The following is an 18,412-nucleotide window of genomic DNA, read 5'->3' on the forward strand; positions in this document are numbered from 1 at the left end:
AGCGTGAGGCGCCCCGGTGCCTGCGGCACTGCTTTTTATTTATACCTGCAGTGGAAATAAACCCCGTGTCGTCAGAGCCTGGCGAGAAGCATGAGCTCATCTCTTATATTTGGTGGTGATGAAAGAAGGGTAAATAAACGGCAGCAGCAGAGACATCCCTGCCAGACCCATCAGGGAGAACTGGGGGTGAGTTTTTGCCATCCCCTCCCATAGCAGCTGGGAAAACTGAGGAAGGGGATCGCCTTAGGGAAGGTGAGGTGGGGGAAGGCAAGCTCAGTGGGCACCCTCAAACGGGATCCCAGCACCCCCACCCTGGCTGAGTGCAAGCCAAGGGTACGGTGGGGTGAAGCCCAGCTGGGAGAGTGTTTGGAGCTGGCAGGAGCTCCTGTGCATGGGCAGGGGGTGTCCTGGCAGCTGCCAAGTCCCAGCACAAGGTACCAGCAGGCTGGCTGGGAGATGTTACAATGATGCTGAGTCAAAGCTGGGAAATATTCCCTGATTTGGTGCACAGTTTCCCAGTAAACCCTCACTATGGGATGCCCAGGAGCTCGAGTCCCTGGTCAGCATCCGTGCAGATGGGAATGTACAGCCCTCACAACTGGACAGTGAGGACATCTCTCTAGCACGCAGGGACAGCTAAAACTAAAAGGTCTGCAAGGGGTAGGGAAACTCCCAGGTCGGTATTTCAGTCAGCCCCAGGCTGGTTTGGGTGCCCCTCTGTCACAGTGACCACACACCTGAGAGCATCTCACTGCAGCAGCGCTCAGTGGCCAAGGCCCGGCTCAGCCTGCTGGAGTCTCCCATGCAGGGAGAGGGGCCCTGGGTGCTGGGCAGGGCAGGCATCCTGTCACCCACGAGCTGCTCAGGGCTCTGGGAGCAGCGTCACCTGTGGCCACATGCAGGGGACAGCTGGTTACCAGGACCTGCTCAATCCTCTCCTTCAGAACAGCCCCCGCCTCCCCACCACAGCCCAGTGGCCAAACATCCTCCTCGTTTACCGAAACTCAGTCTTACTCACGCCTCCCCGGCCGGCCGCAGCTGCGGGAGAGCTCCTGGATTTCCTGCCCAGCCTGACTCAGCCCAAAGCTGCAGCACCTTTCTGCCTCCGCTGGGATGTGGGGTCTGGAATGCCAGTGGGAGTCCTCCCCCTGGGCCAGTGGTCATCCCACACACCCTGTCCCCAGTCCAAAATTTATTCCTGCTTTTCACCCCTCCATGGGCAAGGCATGCTCGCTGCTGGTCCCCAGATGCTTGCTCTGCCAGCAGGTCAGCAAGCAGGCTGTGTGTTGGAGGGGGTTGGTATGGGGTCGAGGTTGGGGTTTTGGGGTGTTTTCCTTCTATTTATGGCAGGCAGATGGAATCCCTCCGTCATTCCTCCATCATTCCCCTGGGGAAAGGATGGGAACATCTGGAGAGCAGCAGGAGAGCATTGACTCATCCTGCAGCTTCATTAACTTCTTATAGCTGGTTATCATTTCCCTCAGATAAGGAGAGAGCAGCATCCGTGGGGTCAGGCCGGTGGTAATTGTCTGGGAAGGCTGCGGGGTTAACCCTTTCCCCGCTGCCGGCTGAGCCTCCCCGAGCTGCCGGGACAGCTGGGGGACAGCTCGGAGCATCCCCGTTGTGCTCTCAGCCTGATGGGGAGCCCAGCTCAGCAGGGCAGCCTCTGGGGCAGGGGGAGAACTCCTTCTGGGGTAGGAGGATGCCACTGCATTTCCAGGAGGACGGGGACGGCAGGCTAATGGCTACTTCTAGTGCAGTGCCACGGAGAACGGTGCTGTCAGCAATCAGTCTCTGTCAGCGCCGTGTGAATCCCCCTGCTCTCCCCATCGCGCCTCTCTCCGGGTGTAAAGATGTTTTTTGAATCTCGCTTTGAAACCGGCTGAGCCTTCCCTTTGAACACCCCCCCAGGCTCATGCCTAACGAGGCAAACAAGCTAATTAGGCCACGGTGGAGCCCGGGGCTGATCGCCTGGGGCCAGCGCCCGGCAGGGCCCCTTCCCTGTGCAGGAACAGCTTGTGGCTGCTCTCCTCAATCCATGCCAGCATCCTTAAGGCGAGTGACAGGTCCCTGCAGAAACCCTCGTGGCAGGTGGGAAGGGCTCTGGGGTTTGCTCGGTGCATTCCAGTGATGGGAAAAGCTCTCTGCTGTGCAACGAGGCCCTGGGACCCCCAGCAGCATCCCTGGAGTTTAGCCATGCACTGTGAGTGTTCAGCCAAAACCAGGTGTTGGAGCATCTTGTGGGATCCATGACCCCACTCTCCTCCACCTGCCCAGCTGAAGACAACCTGCCAGCTCACAGCTCCAGGAGAACTGCTACCAAACATGGGGACCTGGCTGTCATGCCCCCACAAACCTGGCAGAAATAACCCTTCTGGCCAGCCAAGGAGGGCCAGAAGTGTGGCTGGGAGATGGGAGCAGGAGCACGGACCAGAATGGGGCCAGGGTGCAGCTGGCACAGCCCTGCCCACCTCGAGGATGCCAAGGGCAGATGCTGTGACTTCCTGGGGTGCCAGAAGGGCAGCACCCCGTTTGCCCTGGCTCACATTTGGCCACGCTGGATGGCTCATGGTGGCATCTGTCCCGGCTGTCCCCAGGCTGCCCCGGGACACGGCTCCCAGCTGCTGACAGTGAGGTAGCGTCTCCAATGGCTGGGTTAAAGGCTTCCCTTCGGGCATTGGCCAATCTGTTTGCTCTCCGTCTGGGAGCCAAATGGAAGGCCCTGGCCATAAGGGACCCTCTGCAGCTTGGTGTTCCCACGCAGGCAGGCAGGCTCCCAGGCTGCCTGCTGCACAGCAGGGACACTCCAGCCAGAGGAGATCAAGGTCAAGGTGCTCAAAAACAGCTTTTCCCAGCTGCTCCCCATCCCAGCCCTGCTGAATGTGTGCCTCTAAAGCCTTGTCCTAGGAAAGAGGGTTTCTCCCCTCTTTTGGGTTTATTGCCCCAGAAGGAAGCACAGCTGGAGTGGTTGAAAGCTCACAACATTTTCTGCTGGAAGATGGAGCATCTTCCAAAATGGCTTCAATTTCAGTGAAGGTGCATTGAGGGGGTAAAGATCCAGTGAGCAGAGTGAAGGGGGCTCAGAACCTGCTCTGAGCAAGCCCACACTCTTCTCTGTCATTCCAGGCCATTTGGGGCCTGACACAGCATCTTTAAGAAACTTACAAATTTCATTTTCTTTTTTTAAATTAAACATTTCAGACCATCTCAAATATGTTCATTTTTTAAATTATTCCCATCCTCCTGTACCCCTCGCCCTCCAAATTCTCCAAGAAGAATAATTTCAAAACATTGCATTTGGGTCCAGCTTGAACCAATGCCAGATTTTGAAACCTTCAGATCTTTGCAAAAGGCACCATCACCCTCCAGACAGCCACCACCCAGCCCAGCCAGGATGGGAGACCTCCAAGACAAACACATGAGGCAATACCAAAGGATGCTGAAAGGCTTCTTCCCCCTGGACCAGGGTGAAGCAATGTCCCTGTGCTGGCCTGGCCGTGGGGCTCAGACAGACACATCCCACCCCTTGACTCCTGACAGGCCATGGGACATTTCTGCTCCCAGCACTGTCCCTGTCCTGATCCCAGGACCCCTGAGCCCCTGAGCCCAGGCTGTGTGGCCTCCTGTGCTTTCCCCATTCCTGGAGCATCCTTCACCACCTCCCCAGTGCAGCACCTTTCAGGCCTGGGAGAAGTGATGCCAATTGGGGCACATTCACACCATTTTGGGAGTGCTGGGGATCACATGGGCCTTTAGCAATTTGAAATGTCTGGGAACCATAACCCCATTCCACGGATGCCTTCTCCAAGCAGGTCCTGCTGGGCTGGGGTTGGCACATGGCACCTGGCCCTGAAAACTGGAAGGGGCAGTTGCTCAGCTCTTCCCATGGGTCCTATCCTGCAGTGGGACCCCAGTGGGATGGTGAGGCTCCGTGTCCCATGCACAGTTTACTCAGAGCAGAGATGCTGCCTCGTGCTCTCCTTGGGCACGTGGAATTCAGGGTCAGTGGAAATTGGGACAGGAATATTTGCTGGGTGAGTGGTGGCAGTGAAATCATGCACTGCCCCACTGGGGAGATGGGCACAGAAATCAGCCCCCCTGTCTGCACAGGGATGAAGAGCTCTGAGCTCTGTGCCAGGGGGAAGCACCATGGGCTCAGGGCTCCCTGTGTCTCTCTCCCCAGATGCCTCAGCTGTGGACATGGACCTGTACGAGGCCCAGACACTGGCAGATGCCCTCAAGTGGTACCTCCAGGAGCTCCCCACACCCCTCATCCCTCCAGCTCTCTACAATGACCTGGTCCACATGGCTCAAGGTAAGCACACACAGGCTGCCCCCACACCTGGGACCTCTGTGGGGCTGGAGAAACTTTGGGAAGCCACTAAAAAGGCTTCCCATAATCTCCAGGGTGGCTCTGACCCCATCCACTGCCCAGTGCTGTACTAAAGGCAGATTCTAAGAAAGGCCATTGGGAACATCACCTGTGCTGCAGCAGCACAGCATCATTTGGGAGATGCTCTGGGAAAGAAGGGAGATCCAGGGGGCTGCTTTGCCCCCACCACAGTGTGGTCTTCTCCCTCTGCAGTGCCTGGAGGAGGAGGTGCTGCCTGCCAGGACAGGCAGCTGCCAAGGCTGGGTGATGCTGGCCCCAGAAGAAAGCGTTATTATAATATTTTGGCTCTGCTGCCTGGGAATTTTTTCCTGTAATCTCATTAACTCCTGGCTTTATATGGGCACAAAAAATTCTCAGCTTTTTCAACTTAGTGCCATTAGGAAGTGCCTTTAGATCCCTGCAAGGTTTTGAGGCTCTGTGCAAATGTAGGAGACCATCAAGGTTTTGGTTTTATTTGATTTCTTTTCAAATAAACAGAGCAGGGCTCATACCCAGGTCAGCAGAGCCCATGGCCCATCCCAACAGTGAGGCCAGACCAAAACCCATCTCAAGTGAGTCCCCACAGAGGCACTCAGCCCTTCCCAGCCTGAGGGCCTGTGGGCATCACCAGGCACAGGAAACCCTTGCCCACTGTGTTCAACAGGACCTGAACCTCTTGCTGCTCGTGAAACCAGGTTTTCTTCCCCTTCCACAGCAGCTCTCATCTCACTGCCAGTTGCTGCAGTACCCTCCATCTCTGAGCATCACCTCCCCATCCTAAGCCAGATTAGTGCTTGGGCAGATCATATTCTTGGCTGCCTTAAGAGGCACTAAAAGATCACCAGTACCCAGACCAGTGTGGCCTTTCCTACTATGTCCTGATGAGCAAAGACCACGGGCTCTTTGTGGCCTCCAGCAAAGCAGAAGGGACGCAGGGAGAAGGTGAGGGATAACTGCCACCCCATCCTCCCTGCCCTGTGCTGAGACACAGAGCCAGAAGAAATACCCCTGGGGCTGGTGGCACAGAGAAGCTGCCTTCCCCTCACCCGTCAGAGGAGAAATCAAAGGCTGCCTCCCTTCCAAGGATAAAAACGCAATTAGGAAGCAATTAGCTGGGTTGCCTCGTTAAGCAACTTCAAAGGGAAGCGCCTTTCCCTGCAGCCTGTGCTGCAGCGGGCTCTGCTCCTGGCACAACAGGGGCAGGAGGAGGAGGGGGTAGGACGGTGCAGAAGCCAATGGGAAGAGGATTTCTCTAGGGCTTAAAAGAAAAAATTAAAATGTAAGTCTTTGAGGAGATGGTGCTAGGTTCTGGCAGCCTGCCCTGCAAGGTTCCTCTGCCCTGCTTGAGGCTGAGAGCAGCAAGATGACCACCTTCAAAAGGAAGGGAAAAACATCCTCAAATTCCCGCTTTGGCCGTGAGCCTTCTACTGCAGGATCCTCTAGGTGCAAAAAGGTGCAAAAAAAGCGGAATTACGGCAGGGAAGGCCCTGGAGCAAAGCTAAACATCCCTCAGGAGCAGTTTGTTGGATACAAGGGTTCACCAACACCCTATCACAAACACAGCTGGGGTGCAGACCCGCTTTGGAGGGGATCCCAGACCCCTGCCCCTCCGGCTCTGGTGCACCCTGGCTCCAAGGATGGATGTCGGGAGCTGGCTGGTCACTGGCCAAGCCTCAGTCCTGATGCAAAGAGCCGCGGGGAGCTGAGTCAGCCCCCGGCCCGGCCGGGCTTTTCAGGCAGCTGGGAGCAGCCCAGCCCTGGGGACTTCCCTGTCCCCAGCAGATAAAAGGGCTGGGACAAGGCAGGGATGGAGGATGGCTGGAGAGTGGCTGTTTCCTGTGCCTGGGGCAGCATCGCAGTCCCAGGGCGCTGAGCTCACAGCTCACAAGACCAGGGAGCCCCGGCCAAATATGCCAGAGGGCACCGGGGACATGGTGGGGGCTGTGGGCTGTGGGCTGCTCAGGGCACCCGTGACAGTGGTTTTGGCAGCAAGTGGTTTTGGTTTTTGTTCTGTGATGTGCAATGCCATTGTCTGATTTTATCCATGTGGGCAATTCCACTATCATTGGAAGCAGCTGCACCCCTGTCAGCTCTCCCTGCGCTGTGTTTCATGGGGAGTGAGACCATGATGCAGGGGGCTGTGGGAGCCTCACTGCAGCCCCACCTGCAGCCCAAGTGCACATTATTTTTAATTCCTAAAACCCCTTTTCCCTCCCAGCTCACTGTTTCTGCAGTGGAGGGCTGAGCCTTTCAAATAAGCAGATCTTCAAGCTGGTGCCCTTTTTCCCACCTCTGCCTTTACTATGGCTTTGCTCTGCACCATGGAATATTCTCCATTTGAGCAGCACTGAGGGATTTTGAGGTGCAGCCCTGACCAGTTGAGCAGCTCAGCCCTCTGAGCTCCCTCCCTGGATGTGCTGACAGGGGGAATGTGCCAAAGGCACCTGACAGCCTGATCTGGGGTGGTGTGACTGGGTAAACATGGCAGACAAACCCCAAAAAGAAGTGGCCAAGACCCCGAAGAAAAAATCTCTGCAGACCCTGGGATATCCACAAGTCCCATGGCCTGTCTGGGAAGGGATGGGCTGTAAAAAAATAGTGTTGGGAGAGGTTGAGGTCAGGTTTTTTGGGTCTCTAGGAGGAGCAGAGAAATACCACAGCTCATGCCCTGTGTGCTGGTAGGTGCTGAGCTCCCATGAGAGGCATGGGGATGCCCCTAACGTCCCAGACTGACCTTTTTTTTTTCCTGCTACAGAGACCCCAGGCCTAGAGGAATGTGGCCAGCGAGCCAGAGCCCTGCTGGCCCCCCCAGCCCTGCCCCAGCCCCAGGCACTGCTCCTGCGCCAGCTCGCCCGCCACTTCTGTCACCTGTGCCAGGGCGGCCACCGCAGCCGCCTGTCACCCCGGCTCCTCGGGGAGCTCTTCGGGGAGCTGCTGCTGCACCCTGGGGCCGCCAGGTGAGTCCCCCTGCCATGCACGGGACAGGGAGGGTGACAGGAGGGTGCCCATGGACAGGCTGCTCCCAGCCAAGCTGGTTCTGCTGTATGACAGCCCACCAGTGCCCCAGGCATAGCGTTCTCCGAAGGGGGACGCCAGATGTGGAAGCTGCCATTGCAGCTGTGGTGCTCAGACATCACATCAGTGCCCAAAGCGAGCAGGCACGATGCACACACTGGGATTCACAGCATTGCCTGTGTCCCACAGCAATGCCTCAGTCCCACATCATTGCCTCAGTCCCACAGCAGACCCACTGGGGTAGCTGCCTGCTGTTCGAGGGAGCTGGGGGTCTCCAGGGAGGTGGAACTGCTGGTGTCCTCACACACCTCTCCTTCTCCTCTCAGCACCGAGGCAGGCCCTGAGCTCCGTGCAAGGATCCTCGAGTCCTTCATCATGGCCAGCGAGGTGGCAGAGCTGCCAGCAGCTCCTGGTAAGAGACATCTGGCTGGTGGTGGAGGAGGGACAGCGGGGGTGGCATTCAGAGTAGTGACAGCAGCAAGCCATGGGGTAGTTTCAGTGATGAGGAGGTGATTCTGTCCCTGTGACAGTGCCCAGGCCGTGCTGGCTTCCTGCCCCGTTTCCCTCTCTCCTTTCTCCTCACAGACACTGATCTGGGGCCATTTCTTGCACCCCTCAGAAGGTTTGCAGATGTTTTCTGGCTTCATGTCTCTGTCATTGCTCTTTGATCCCCAGGTTTGTCATGCAAACAACTTCTAGTCCCCCACCTTGTGGGCTTGGTATGAGCTGGGGGCTCTTGGTGGGGGGCTCATGTGCAGCATGTTTCAGAGAGCAGGGATCTGGATATAATCTGGGAGGAAAAAAATAGCAGCATGACCATAAAATGGCAGGATGGTACTTGCTACAGGATCCAATCAGGGTTTATGATTTTTGACTCACATTTAGTCCCCATGTGTGCAGAATCACACTGCATCCACTGCTGCTCCCCAGGGTGGGGATGAGGACAGGCACTTGCCTCCACCTCTCCATGCATGGGCAGCAGTCAGGAGAGTGGCTTTTTCTGCAGGTGGTTAACAAGCCTCACCCCCAGGGCTGCATCCTGCCCCTTTCATTGCCAACACTAGTGTTTGTCTCCAGCACCTCCTCACTCTTTTGCTCTGCTGCTGCCTTCTCTTGCTGTGTCATTCTTGCTGGGTGGCAGCTTGTGATCCCATCACTGTCCAAAACTGAAGCCCATGCTCCCTGTGCCCTCTGCAGCACCCCAAGGATGGGGGCAACTGGTCCATCCAAGTAGGGATGTACATGGGAGGGAGCACAAACCTCAGACCTGGAGGACCATAGAGACCCATTATTGTGGGAACCCATCTTCAGGCTGTCACTGAGACCCATCTCTTCCCCCACACTGAGTGCCTGGATGCCTGAGAGGCACAATTGCTTCCAGCCCTCCTGCTTGGAGACATCCTGACGCTGGCCTCAGTGAATCCTGTTGGTTTGTGATGTCTCTGGGTCCTTGTCACCACCCTGCCTCCCTGGGGGATGGCCAGGCCAGGCTGGATTACGACTCTTAATATTCCTCATAAATCAGCCCTTTCAGACCTGTCATCTCATTTATTGCTCTCCCCCAAGCTCACACCCATGAGTTTGTCAGGATGCATCTGTCTCTTCCACCTGCTGATCCAGCTGATGGGCAGCTGCAGCCCAGCAGTCCCTGGGGTCACTGCTGCTGTCCCCAGACTTTGTAATGTCATCTGTGTCACCACCCCAAACTGAGGAGAGGGGTTGAGCAGGATTTTGAGGTCCTCATCACCTTTCTGAGTCAAAATCTCCCCTGTGGTCACCCCACAAGTGTGGAGCAGGACACAGGACACCTGGACTCGCTGTGGGACTTCAGGCAAGTCCTGCCACCCCCCTCTCTTTGTACCTAAAAGCGAGGATATTATTACTTGGCTGTCATCACATTAGGATGTTGGGAAGCTTAATTAAATGCCTGCAAAGCGATTTTGAGAGCTGTGGATGAAAGGGGCTATATATAAAGTGCAAAGAATTATTATTAGCGGTGCGGTCCAGGTCCTGCTCCTGCTGCCATCAGCCTGGCCCCGCTCCCCTGCATCCTGGCACCGGGATTATTTCTGTGTGTGTGTGGAGTTGTGGTTTTATAATTATACATGTAAAATAGCTATAAATACCCTGCAATAACACGGGTGTGTGTGCCTAGCACAGGAATAGGAGTCGGTAGCTGACATAAGGAAACCGTGGTGTGACCTCATTCTGACTCATGTAAATATACCTCATGTGAGGGGGCAGCTGGGGGGCTTGGGGCTGCTTGGGGCTGCAGGGGCAGTGGCCTCCTTGGCATGGAGAGGTTTGGGGAGAGATCTGAAGCTCTCTGCTGATTCCAGTGAGGCTTCTGCAGGGCCAGGATCCTTCCTCTCCCATGTGTCCTGGGACTGATGGGGGAGTTTTTGAGTCTTGGATGTTAAAATCTTAAAGAATAAAAATGTGAATTATGGAATTTGGTTCCTGGAGGGGCTTCTCTGGGTGAACTTGCTGTTGTTGGGTTTGCAGCATCTCTTCCTCCAGGCACTGCTCCTGGGGGTCTCTTTAGCTGCCCGTTTTATGAGCTGCAAAGGAGAAAATGGGTTTGTGATGGCTCCTGAAAGCTATTCCTAGGATACAGCGCTGGGGTCATGCTGGAGGCACTGGTTTGCATAGAGCCCTGCTCTGGTTTGCATAGGGCAAAGCCACAGATCCGTAAAGAAGCTGCCGCAGAGCCTGGGGACAAGTGACTGGCACCTCGTTGTGGTCTCCAGTGAGTTCCCAGCACTGGGCAGACACCCCAGGGGGACATTTCTCAGCCCCATGGGGACCCAGGAGAGCATAGAGAGCTCACAGCAGGATCCCAGTGTCTGGGAATGACTGTTTCCCGAGCAGGGTGAGGGGGCAGGGGAAGGCAAAGGGAAGGAGTGATGCAAATACCAGCTCAGCTGAAGGAAGATGACTTCATCTCCTTTTCCTCTCCTGGTGCTATTTATAGTCACTTTAATTTACTCCCCTTTGCTTTATTATCTCTCCAACAAGCCGTTAGCCCTCAGACAGCAGGATGCCTTTACTCACCATGCAGCCAAAAGTTCTGGAAAAAAACCTCAACCCACCACCAAAAAAACCCGAAAGCGGGGGCAGGAGGCAGAGCAAGGCGGCAGAGCGCTTGGGCAGGAGCATCACTGTCCTGTGACGTAGCTTTCCGGAAAAAACCAGAGGACTTTTGGCTCCTTTTGGAGAAAGGAGTGAGAACTGGGCAAGGAAGATGTCCCCTACCTCCTTCAGAGCAGTGGCTGGAGGGGTCAGCACCCGTGGTGCCAGGTCCTCAGCCTAGGACAAGAGCCACTGTTTTGCTGGACCCTGCTGAGGCAGACACCCCCCGCTTTCCCCCAGGAGCCCCAGCCCTGCCCTGCTTCATGTGGGGCAGTCTTATCATGCCAGGATATGGGGACCAGCACCACCCCAGGTGCCTTGAAAACATCTTCCCAACAAGTAGGTTTGGCAGCCCTGTGCCATGGGGAAACTGAGGAACAGTTTCCTCATGGAATCACCCTTCCAGTGGCTTCAAAACCAGTCCCTGGGAAGGCTGGTGCCCAGGTGCCCAGCCCCAGCTCTGTGGCACCCCATCCCCAGGGCTCAGCAGGGCTGCAGGGGTGGCAGTCGTGGGTGACAATCCCATGAACATCGTGTGATGTGACACTCTGGGCACTTCCCAGCCCAAGCCCCAGCAGGCACCTCTGGGACAGCATCAATGCTGAGCAGGACTGCCGTGTAAAGCCAAATTAGAAGGATCTGGCTTTGAAGTTTTTAATTAACTTTCTCCCTGTTTGCTTTCTTCTGGATCCAAGGGAAAAGCCCAGCCTCCCTGCTCTCCCCAGCTGATGTGGCACGGGGGAGGTTGCAGACTTAGACGTGCAGGGGGTCAGGAGGGAGCAGGAGGCATTGCATGTAATCCAGCACGGAGGGTGCAGCTGGGGGCTGTGTCCAGGTGCTGCCCTGAGGAGGCCCTCAGGAGCATCCCTGCACAACCATGAGCATCCTCCCACCTGGCTTGGCACATGGGCCACAGAGAACCTCAAATTTTCATTACCCCTTGGTGTTTCATCCCCTCAGAGCTGCTGGTGTGGGTTAAAAATAGCCATGAGAAAACACAACCAAAACCCTGGGTGGAGAGCAGCATGAAGAAGCCATGGTTGAGTGGTCCCCTGTGCCAAAACACCTCGTTCTGCCTCCCCGAATCTGCAAATAATACAGAGAAAACAAATTAACGCTGGGGAAGGGGAGGAAAAAGAGCCAGAGCCGAGCTAGCAACATGAGGTAGAGAAAGTGGCTAAAAATAACAGATCCCTGAAGGCATGGGGAGGAACATGACGGGGATCCACACTCCTGCCATCCCAAAAGGCAGCCTTGTGCCTTCCCAGCTGCTCCTCATAACGCAGCCCTGCCCGGTGAATCCAGAGAGGGAAAAGCCTCCGGGAAGGGCGGCAGCGGGGAGGTGAGAGGTGCAGAACAGTCCCATGGAGCCAGGAGCGATGCTCCCACCTTCAGCAGAGCAGGGGGGTCCCCCAAGCACCCAGGTGCCCAGCTGGGAGGGACTGCAGCCTGACCCACTTGCAGGCAGCCCGGGGGCAGTGGGATGCTGCTGGGAGACCCCAGGGGTGCTGCCTCCGGGCTAATTTTAGCCTGTGTTCAATTAATCATGGAGCGGGAGGGGATTGCAGCAAGCCCAGCCTTTGCCAGTGCCTCCTCTTTCCACCCCGTGTGCTGCTGCAGGGATTGGAGGAGCAGGGGCCAGGTACTCTCTGATCCTGTGGGTTTGGCTGAGGAACTGAGAGACCCTGTGCCACAGTCCTCTCCTCCAGTCAGCTTTAAGAGGCTGGAGCAGCTCTGGGAAGGATGTTATCTCCTCATGCCTCAGTTTCCCCCCTGTGGCTGGCATTGGTGACCTTTGCTGTGGAATTTCTCTGGTTGCCTGTACAGCTCTGAGCAGGCATTTTCCTGGCATGTCAGAGCTCTGGAATGCCTCCCTGGTATGGGGAGCAGTGACCCCCAGCAAAGGATGTCTCAGCCAGCCCAGACCTTTGCTGCATGCCCTAAAGGCAACCCCTTTCCTGGGACTCACCAGCTCTGGTGTGTAAAGCTGAGGCAGAAACAGGAGACAGGCAGCTTTCCCAGCACAAAGGAGAGAGCCTGGCAATGCTTTTGGGGTATGAGAGCCCTGTGATCCTGCTCTCCCCACAGCCCAGCTCCACTGGTCCCCATGTCGAAAGCACAGCGTGGTCCAGCCCTCCCCCATGACAGAGGGAATGGCTCCTGACGGAAACAAGGCTCGGCTGGGATTGAAACCCTTTTCCTGCCTGCACTGCATGGCCAGAGCTGATAAGGCCTGGATAACCCCCAGCATTGTGTGTTGTGCCGGCCCATGACCCGCCAGCATGAGAGGAAACGCTGCTGCTCGGCCAGCCCGGATCCAGAGGGAGACAGTGTGCCGGTGGTGGGGTGCTGGAGTGCCCTGCTGTCTGGCCAGCCTGCTCTCCCTTTGGCCAGTGTATGAAGTTTTGGGATGGCTCTGTCAGATTGGTGCCAGCCCAGGTTGCTGTGTCAGCATACAGAGAGCTGACTGGCTCTCAGCTGTATGGTCATGAAAAAAGCTGCCAGTGTGAAAAACCTGGGGGTTCAGGGTGATTGTCTGGCACGGGCAGAGTTTGGCCCTTGGGATTTGCAATTCATCCTCTTGGGATGGATCTTTGAACCTGGGACACCTCTGCCTGTCCCAGAGGGCAGTTCCCGGAGGCCAGGCTGGCTGAGCAGAACCTCGCCAACGCAGAGGGAGCCAGCAGCTTTGCTGTCCCACAGTGGTGGGGGCTGGCTCGCTCCCTGTGCCGGCTGCTGGCCAAACCAGACTGCAGGAATGTGTGTGCCAGCGCGCGTGTCCTCCCAGCTCCTGCCCTCAGACGCTGTCTGTGCTGGCGTCACCCTTTCTGCCGCAGCCTCTGCCCAAACACCACGGGCAGCTTCACAAAAGAAGATGAGGAGGGTGACAAAGCACCAGCCATGCCACCAGCCACAGCCAATTGTCCAGCTTGGCACCAAAGCCAGGAGCATCTTCGACTGTGCAGTGGCATTTCCATCCCCTGCTTCCTGCCTGGCAGCAGGTCCCCCCTGCTGCCCTTTTGGCCAGGAGATGCCAGAAAAGGGCAATGCTTCCCATGGGGAATTTCATGCTAGAGTAGGGAAGCTGATCCCACTGTAATCCCACCAGCACCCCTGGACCCTGCCTCCCTCGAGAGCGTGCCGGCTCTGTTCCAAAGGGGTGGGAGGAGGCAGGCTACCCAGCACAGACACACGAGCAGCTCTGGGGAAAGGCAGGATTTGTGCTTCCAGGAGGGAAAATGAGTCACAGGGGGATGACAGGGCTGTGCCAGCAGCGAGCGCGGGACTGGGGTAAGTGGTGGCTGTCGGCTGCCATCCGGGAGGTCAGGCAGAAATGCTCTTACAGGCCTTGCCTGGCTTTAAAATCTATTAATGTCATTTTGCTGTTGGAGCCGAGAGCCGTACGGGCAGCACAAACGTTCGGGCACGGCTCAGATCAGAGCAGGATTTCAATTACAGTAATCAAAGGTGACACAGATAAGAAACCCCTGGTCTATGGAGCCACGACAGCTGTCCTCTGGCTCCAACCAGCACCCATCCAGAGCAGCTCCATCAAAATCACTGAAGTGGTACTAGGGTAAAATTGGATTGGAATCCATTTTCATCTGCTGTGGTGGAAAATGCTTTCTCTGCACTCCTTGGGGAGGAAAACCACCTTCTCAGGGACAGCAAGGGAGGAAGGTGTCAGGCATGGAGGAGAGGACAATGTCCCCGGGAACAGCACTGACGGCTGCTTTTGGATGATGGAGGTAGAAGAAGGAACAGCTAGGATGCTGGAGCATCAAGGCTCTGCCTCCTGCCTTCCCCTCTCCATTTCAGCCTGGCCCCACAGTAACTGTCATAGGTGAGGCAGGGATGTGCTCAGCTCAGTGTCAGGCTCCCTGGAGGGATGGCCATCCCTCTGAGCCCCATCTGTGGCCAGAGCATCCCAGAATGTGTTGCAGGATGGACCCTCAGCCAAAGAAAATCTGGGGAGAAGGCTGGGAGGTTGGAGGAGAAGAGTCCAAGGGGCAGGAGCTGGCACTCTTCTCTTATCCTTGTAAAAGGCAAGGTGATGCACAGGGAAAGCTGCCTCCTGCTCCTGCGTCTGCCACCACTTGCATGTGGTGAATCATCCCCATTGCTTTTTGTGACTTTTTGCAAATCTTTTGAATGGCAGCAGGGCATCCCTACCTCTGACTCCCTCACCCCTTTGGGTTCCCACTCCAAGGAGTCACTGGTGCCCACTGCCACGGCCTAATGGAACCCTGTTTGCAGCCAAGCCATGGGGGCATCCCTGGGTCCATGCACACAAGGGGTCCTTTCTGCCCCTGCCCCAGCACGGCAGGATCCGGCCAAAAACACAGCATCTCTTTCTGTGCTCCCTGGCCACGCTCCAGCCTGGCCAGGTGTCAACGGCCCGGCCGCAGCGTGTCCCCCCCCACGGCGCTCCGCCGGGAGCAGGAGCCCTCTCCCAAACACTGGAGGTTTGTTCGGGGTGGCGGGGCTGAATGGTGGGTCTGTGTGGCCGGGAATGCCGGGGCGGGGAGGGAATTTGAGCCGCTTGTTTCATCTGTTTACCTGGAAGTGGAGATGGTGGCCAGGCCCAGCTGCCGCAGCGGCGGCACTTTCATGCCAGCGCTAGCGGGTTGGGGAGTGCCGTGCTGCCCCCGACACCGTGCAGCCTGCAGCATGACAGCCATGGGGACACAGCAGGGACTTGGCAGGGCACTCCTCTCTCCATGTGCCTGCACAATGCTGAGCCCTCCTGCTCGCTGCAGTGGAGAGCTGGAGCCTGGGGAGGGATGTGGGGATGACCCCAAGCGATCACAGGGGTGGGTGATACTGCAGGTCATCCTTTGTCCTGCAGCATCACTATGTCCCAGGGCTCTACAGAGTCCCCCTGCATGTGTCCCCATGCCAGCTGGGTCCCCATTCTGGCTGTGTTCCTCATACTGTTGGCCATCTCCATCCTGGCTGCACCAGGATAGATCTCTGTACCAGCTGTGGTGTCCCACACTGGCTGTGGACACCTGTACCAGCTCTATCCCTGTGTGGGTTGTGCATCCCTGCACCAGCAGTGTCCCCATGGGAGCCACTTAGCAGCTCTGGGAGAGAGGGCCACCCATGCAAGTGCCGGGTTTTGTCCTTGCGTGAGGCAGGACTGACAGCCACACACAAGCTGCTGGGGAGAGAAGGGGGATGATAGCATCTTCCAGTCAGAGCCTGGATGCACGGGGATTAATGCAGCTGGCTCGCCTTCCCCAGGATTCAGGTTGCCTTATCTGTGTCTATCTGTTCTTACCCAAGCACTGCTAGAGCTGCTCCGATGTGTGCAGCTAATCCCAGAGGCTGGCAGATAGGGCAGGGACTGCTGCTTCCACCCACACCCTGCCCACGCCCGCAGGGCCAGGGGCACAGAGCTGGGCTGTGACCTGTCCTGGCACAGGCCAGCTGATGCTGGGGATAACCAGAGGCACGGGGCAGAGGTGCAGGAGTTTGGTGGTCTCAGTGTGGCAGTTGTATGTGCAGGGCTGTGAGGCAGGCATTGCCTCTGATCCTGATTTTAAGGCTTCATCACCTTCCAGTTCTCCCAGCAAAGCTGTGTCTGCTCAGTTCATCTCTGTTCATCTTTCAACTCAAAATTAAGTTACTGCCCCATGGGACTGTCTCTGGGAACTTGTGGCTGTTCTTTGGTTAAGTAGATTTCTCTGTCTTTTGGATACTTCAGGCATTTGGGGAGGGTTGCAGATGGTGAAGGGGCTGGGTTACCCACAGAGGCTGGCACTGTGTCATGCTCAGAAGACAGGGAGCAAGGGCTAGATCATTTCACCTCACACCACACAGATGGGGCTGCAGCATCCCTGGCTCTTCCCAAGTATCTGGAGGACCTACAGGCCCTGACTGCCAACACTGGTGCCATCAGGAGTGTGTCTTTTCTCTGGCTCTTGGCACTTCTTTCTCCATTCTGTGTTGGCTCCTCATACCCTGGGACAGGAGGAACATCCGAGGCTGTGCTTCGGCACCATCCCAAATTTCCGACCTGGTGCACACAGTGCCATGGTAACACTTTATTTTTTCAGCTGCTTCCCTATTTTCTTTGCAATTGGGCTCTCTCACTGGGTGATGGTGACCACAGGGGCTATTTGGGCAGGGTTCAGCATGCTGCAGAGCAAGCAGCTTGTAGCGTGGTGCCTCGTGGTGGCCTGTCCTGCCATGTGCCCCACACCTCGCACAGCTCTGACCCTCCCTGGCCACAGCATAGAGGGAAAAACACCACCTGGGCTTGGGGGTGACTGCTCAGCTCTGCACACCCCAAAGTTGCCCTGAGACCTCAAAGCTACCCATTTCCCATGGGCTGTACAGCTCCCTGTACCATAGACTTGGACTCTGCAGACTGATGTCCCCAAGGTCACCAATGCCACCAGAGTTCTGCATCTGTGGCAAAATGGCACTGAGCATGGTGAAGTGGGTGCCCAGCATGGCTGGCACTGCTCTTGCTTCCACAACAGTCCTTCCTCTGTTCCCAGCCTGTGGCTCCTCCAGAGCATCTTTCCTGAAACCTCCTGACCCTGCGACAGTGGGGTTTAAAGCTATAAGGAAGGTGGCCTGGAGAAGGCTTCAAAAAATGCCAGTGGGGAACCACGGGAAAGGAAACTATGCCAGGGGGAGAATGGGGTCAGGAGAGCACAAGCCCCCAGGACCCTTTGTGAACAGGGATTGGAGGACAGTGACAGGAGTTTGGCAATGCAAAAAGCACAAGCAAGAGCTGGCCCTGACCAAACAGCCTCCCGGGGCAGTTTCAGGAGCAGTCACAACCACTGAGTGGCTGCACATGTCTGAAGGAAGCTCTGCTCTGCAGCTTCTGACAGCTGCTTCTGCAAGAGCCTTAAATTGAACACTAGGGGTGCTTCAGAAGGAGAAGCCTGAGTGTTTTGGGGACCAGAAAAATTCAAGAGATCCTAGACAAATTCACAAGCCATCAGTCTTGACAGGAATCTGGTTTTTTCAGCAAGAAAGACAAAAGCCTTTGTCCAAGTTGTTCCCATCTAGCTTTTAGTGGGATTAGAACTGCAGTGTCCTGTGCTGGCAGGCATCCCCCAGGCCAAGCACAAGCAGCCCCTGAAATCACTTTGTGCAGGCCTCAGAGTCCATCTCAGCATCCTGGCGCTTGCTGCTGCCATCACTTCCAATTTAGACCTGCTCGTGGCAGAGACCAATATAGAAGCACTCTGCAGGATGGCACTTTCCCTCCCCAGGGAGCCAGTGCTGGCACTTTGCTCTTGCTGCTCACCAGCTCCAAGGAAGGCTGAGGAGCTTGAATTACATTTTTCCAAGAAAGGTGGATTTGGTTTGCAGAAATCTAAGGACTGGGGAACAGTTGTTCTGCTCTGTTGAGCCTTTCTGCCATCTGGAACAGCTTTTGGTTTCCTTCTGGATACCTCTTCCATGAGATGGCAGGACAGGGAGAGGGGCAATGGCATCACGAGGACCCCCAGGGAGGGGAAGGATAAGCCGATGGAGTCAGGGGACACATGGGTCTGTCCCTGTGCGCCTGCTTCACAGGGGTGGGTGAAAGTCATCCCAGGCAAATGGAGAGCTGATTTAGGGAAGGGCTTGGAACAAACCTCACTGTGGAAGGTTGTGGAAGCCCCCAGTCAGGCTATCCATGGCATGTGCCCACTCTGCCCATCCCCTCAGCAGGGTGGTGGCCGTGAGATCCTGCAGCCACTGCTTCTCATTCTGCATTTTCCAGCCCAGGGGCAGAGAAAGCCTCATTGTCTCCATCTTCTCTCTTTTCCTCCTGGGGAAAAACATAAAAGCAAAGTCACCACATCAGGGCTAGATTACTCAGGGACTGAAGAGGGAAGAGGATGTCCAGGGCAGTGGGCACTGCTAACCCCAGCCCGCTGG

General features: G+C 56.4%; 1 protein-coding gene across 1 annotated transcript in view; it reads left to right on the forward strand.

Annotated features, from left to right (window-relative positions):
* Window positions 1-18,412, forward strand: part of PIK3R3 (phosphoinositide-3-kinase regulatory subunit 3) — a 77,612-nt gene that overhangs the window by 9,672 nt on the left and 49,528 nt on the right. The window contains exons 5-7 of the mRNA XM_074545872.1: window positions 4,184-4,315; window positions 7,128-7,329; window positions 7,714-7,799. Of these exons, the coding sequence (XP_074401973.1) occupies window positions 4,184-4,315; window positions 7,128-7,329; window positions 7,714-7,799 (420 nt within the window). The remainder of the gene's footprint in view (window positions 1-4,183; window positions 4,316-7,127; window positions 7,330-7,713; window positions 7,800-18,412) is intronic.

The sequence above is a fragment of the Zonotrichia albicollis genome, chromosome 8 (genome assembly GCF_047830755.1).
Source record: "Zonotrichia albicollis isolate bZonAlb1 chromosome 8, bZonAlb1.hap1, whole genome shotgun sequence".
Taxonomy (NCBI): domain Eukaryota; kingdom Metazoa; phylum Chordata; class Aves; order Passeriformes; family Passerellidae; genus Zonotrichia; species Zonotrichia albicollis.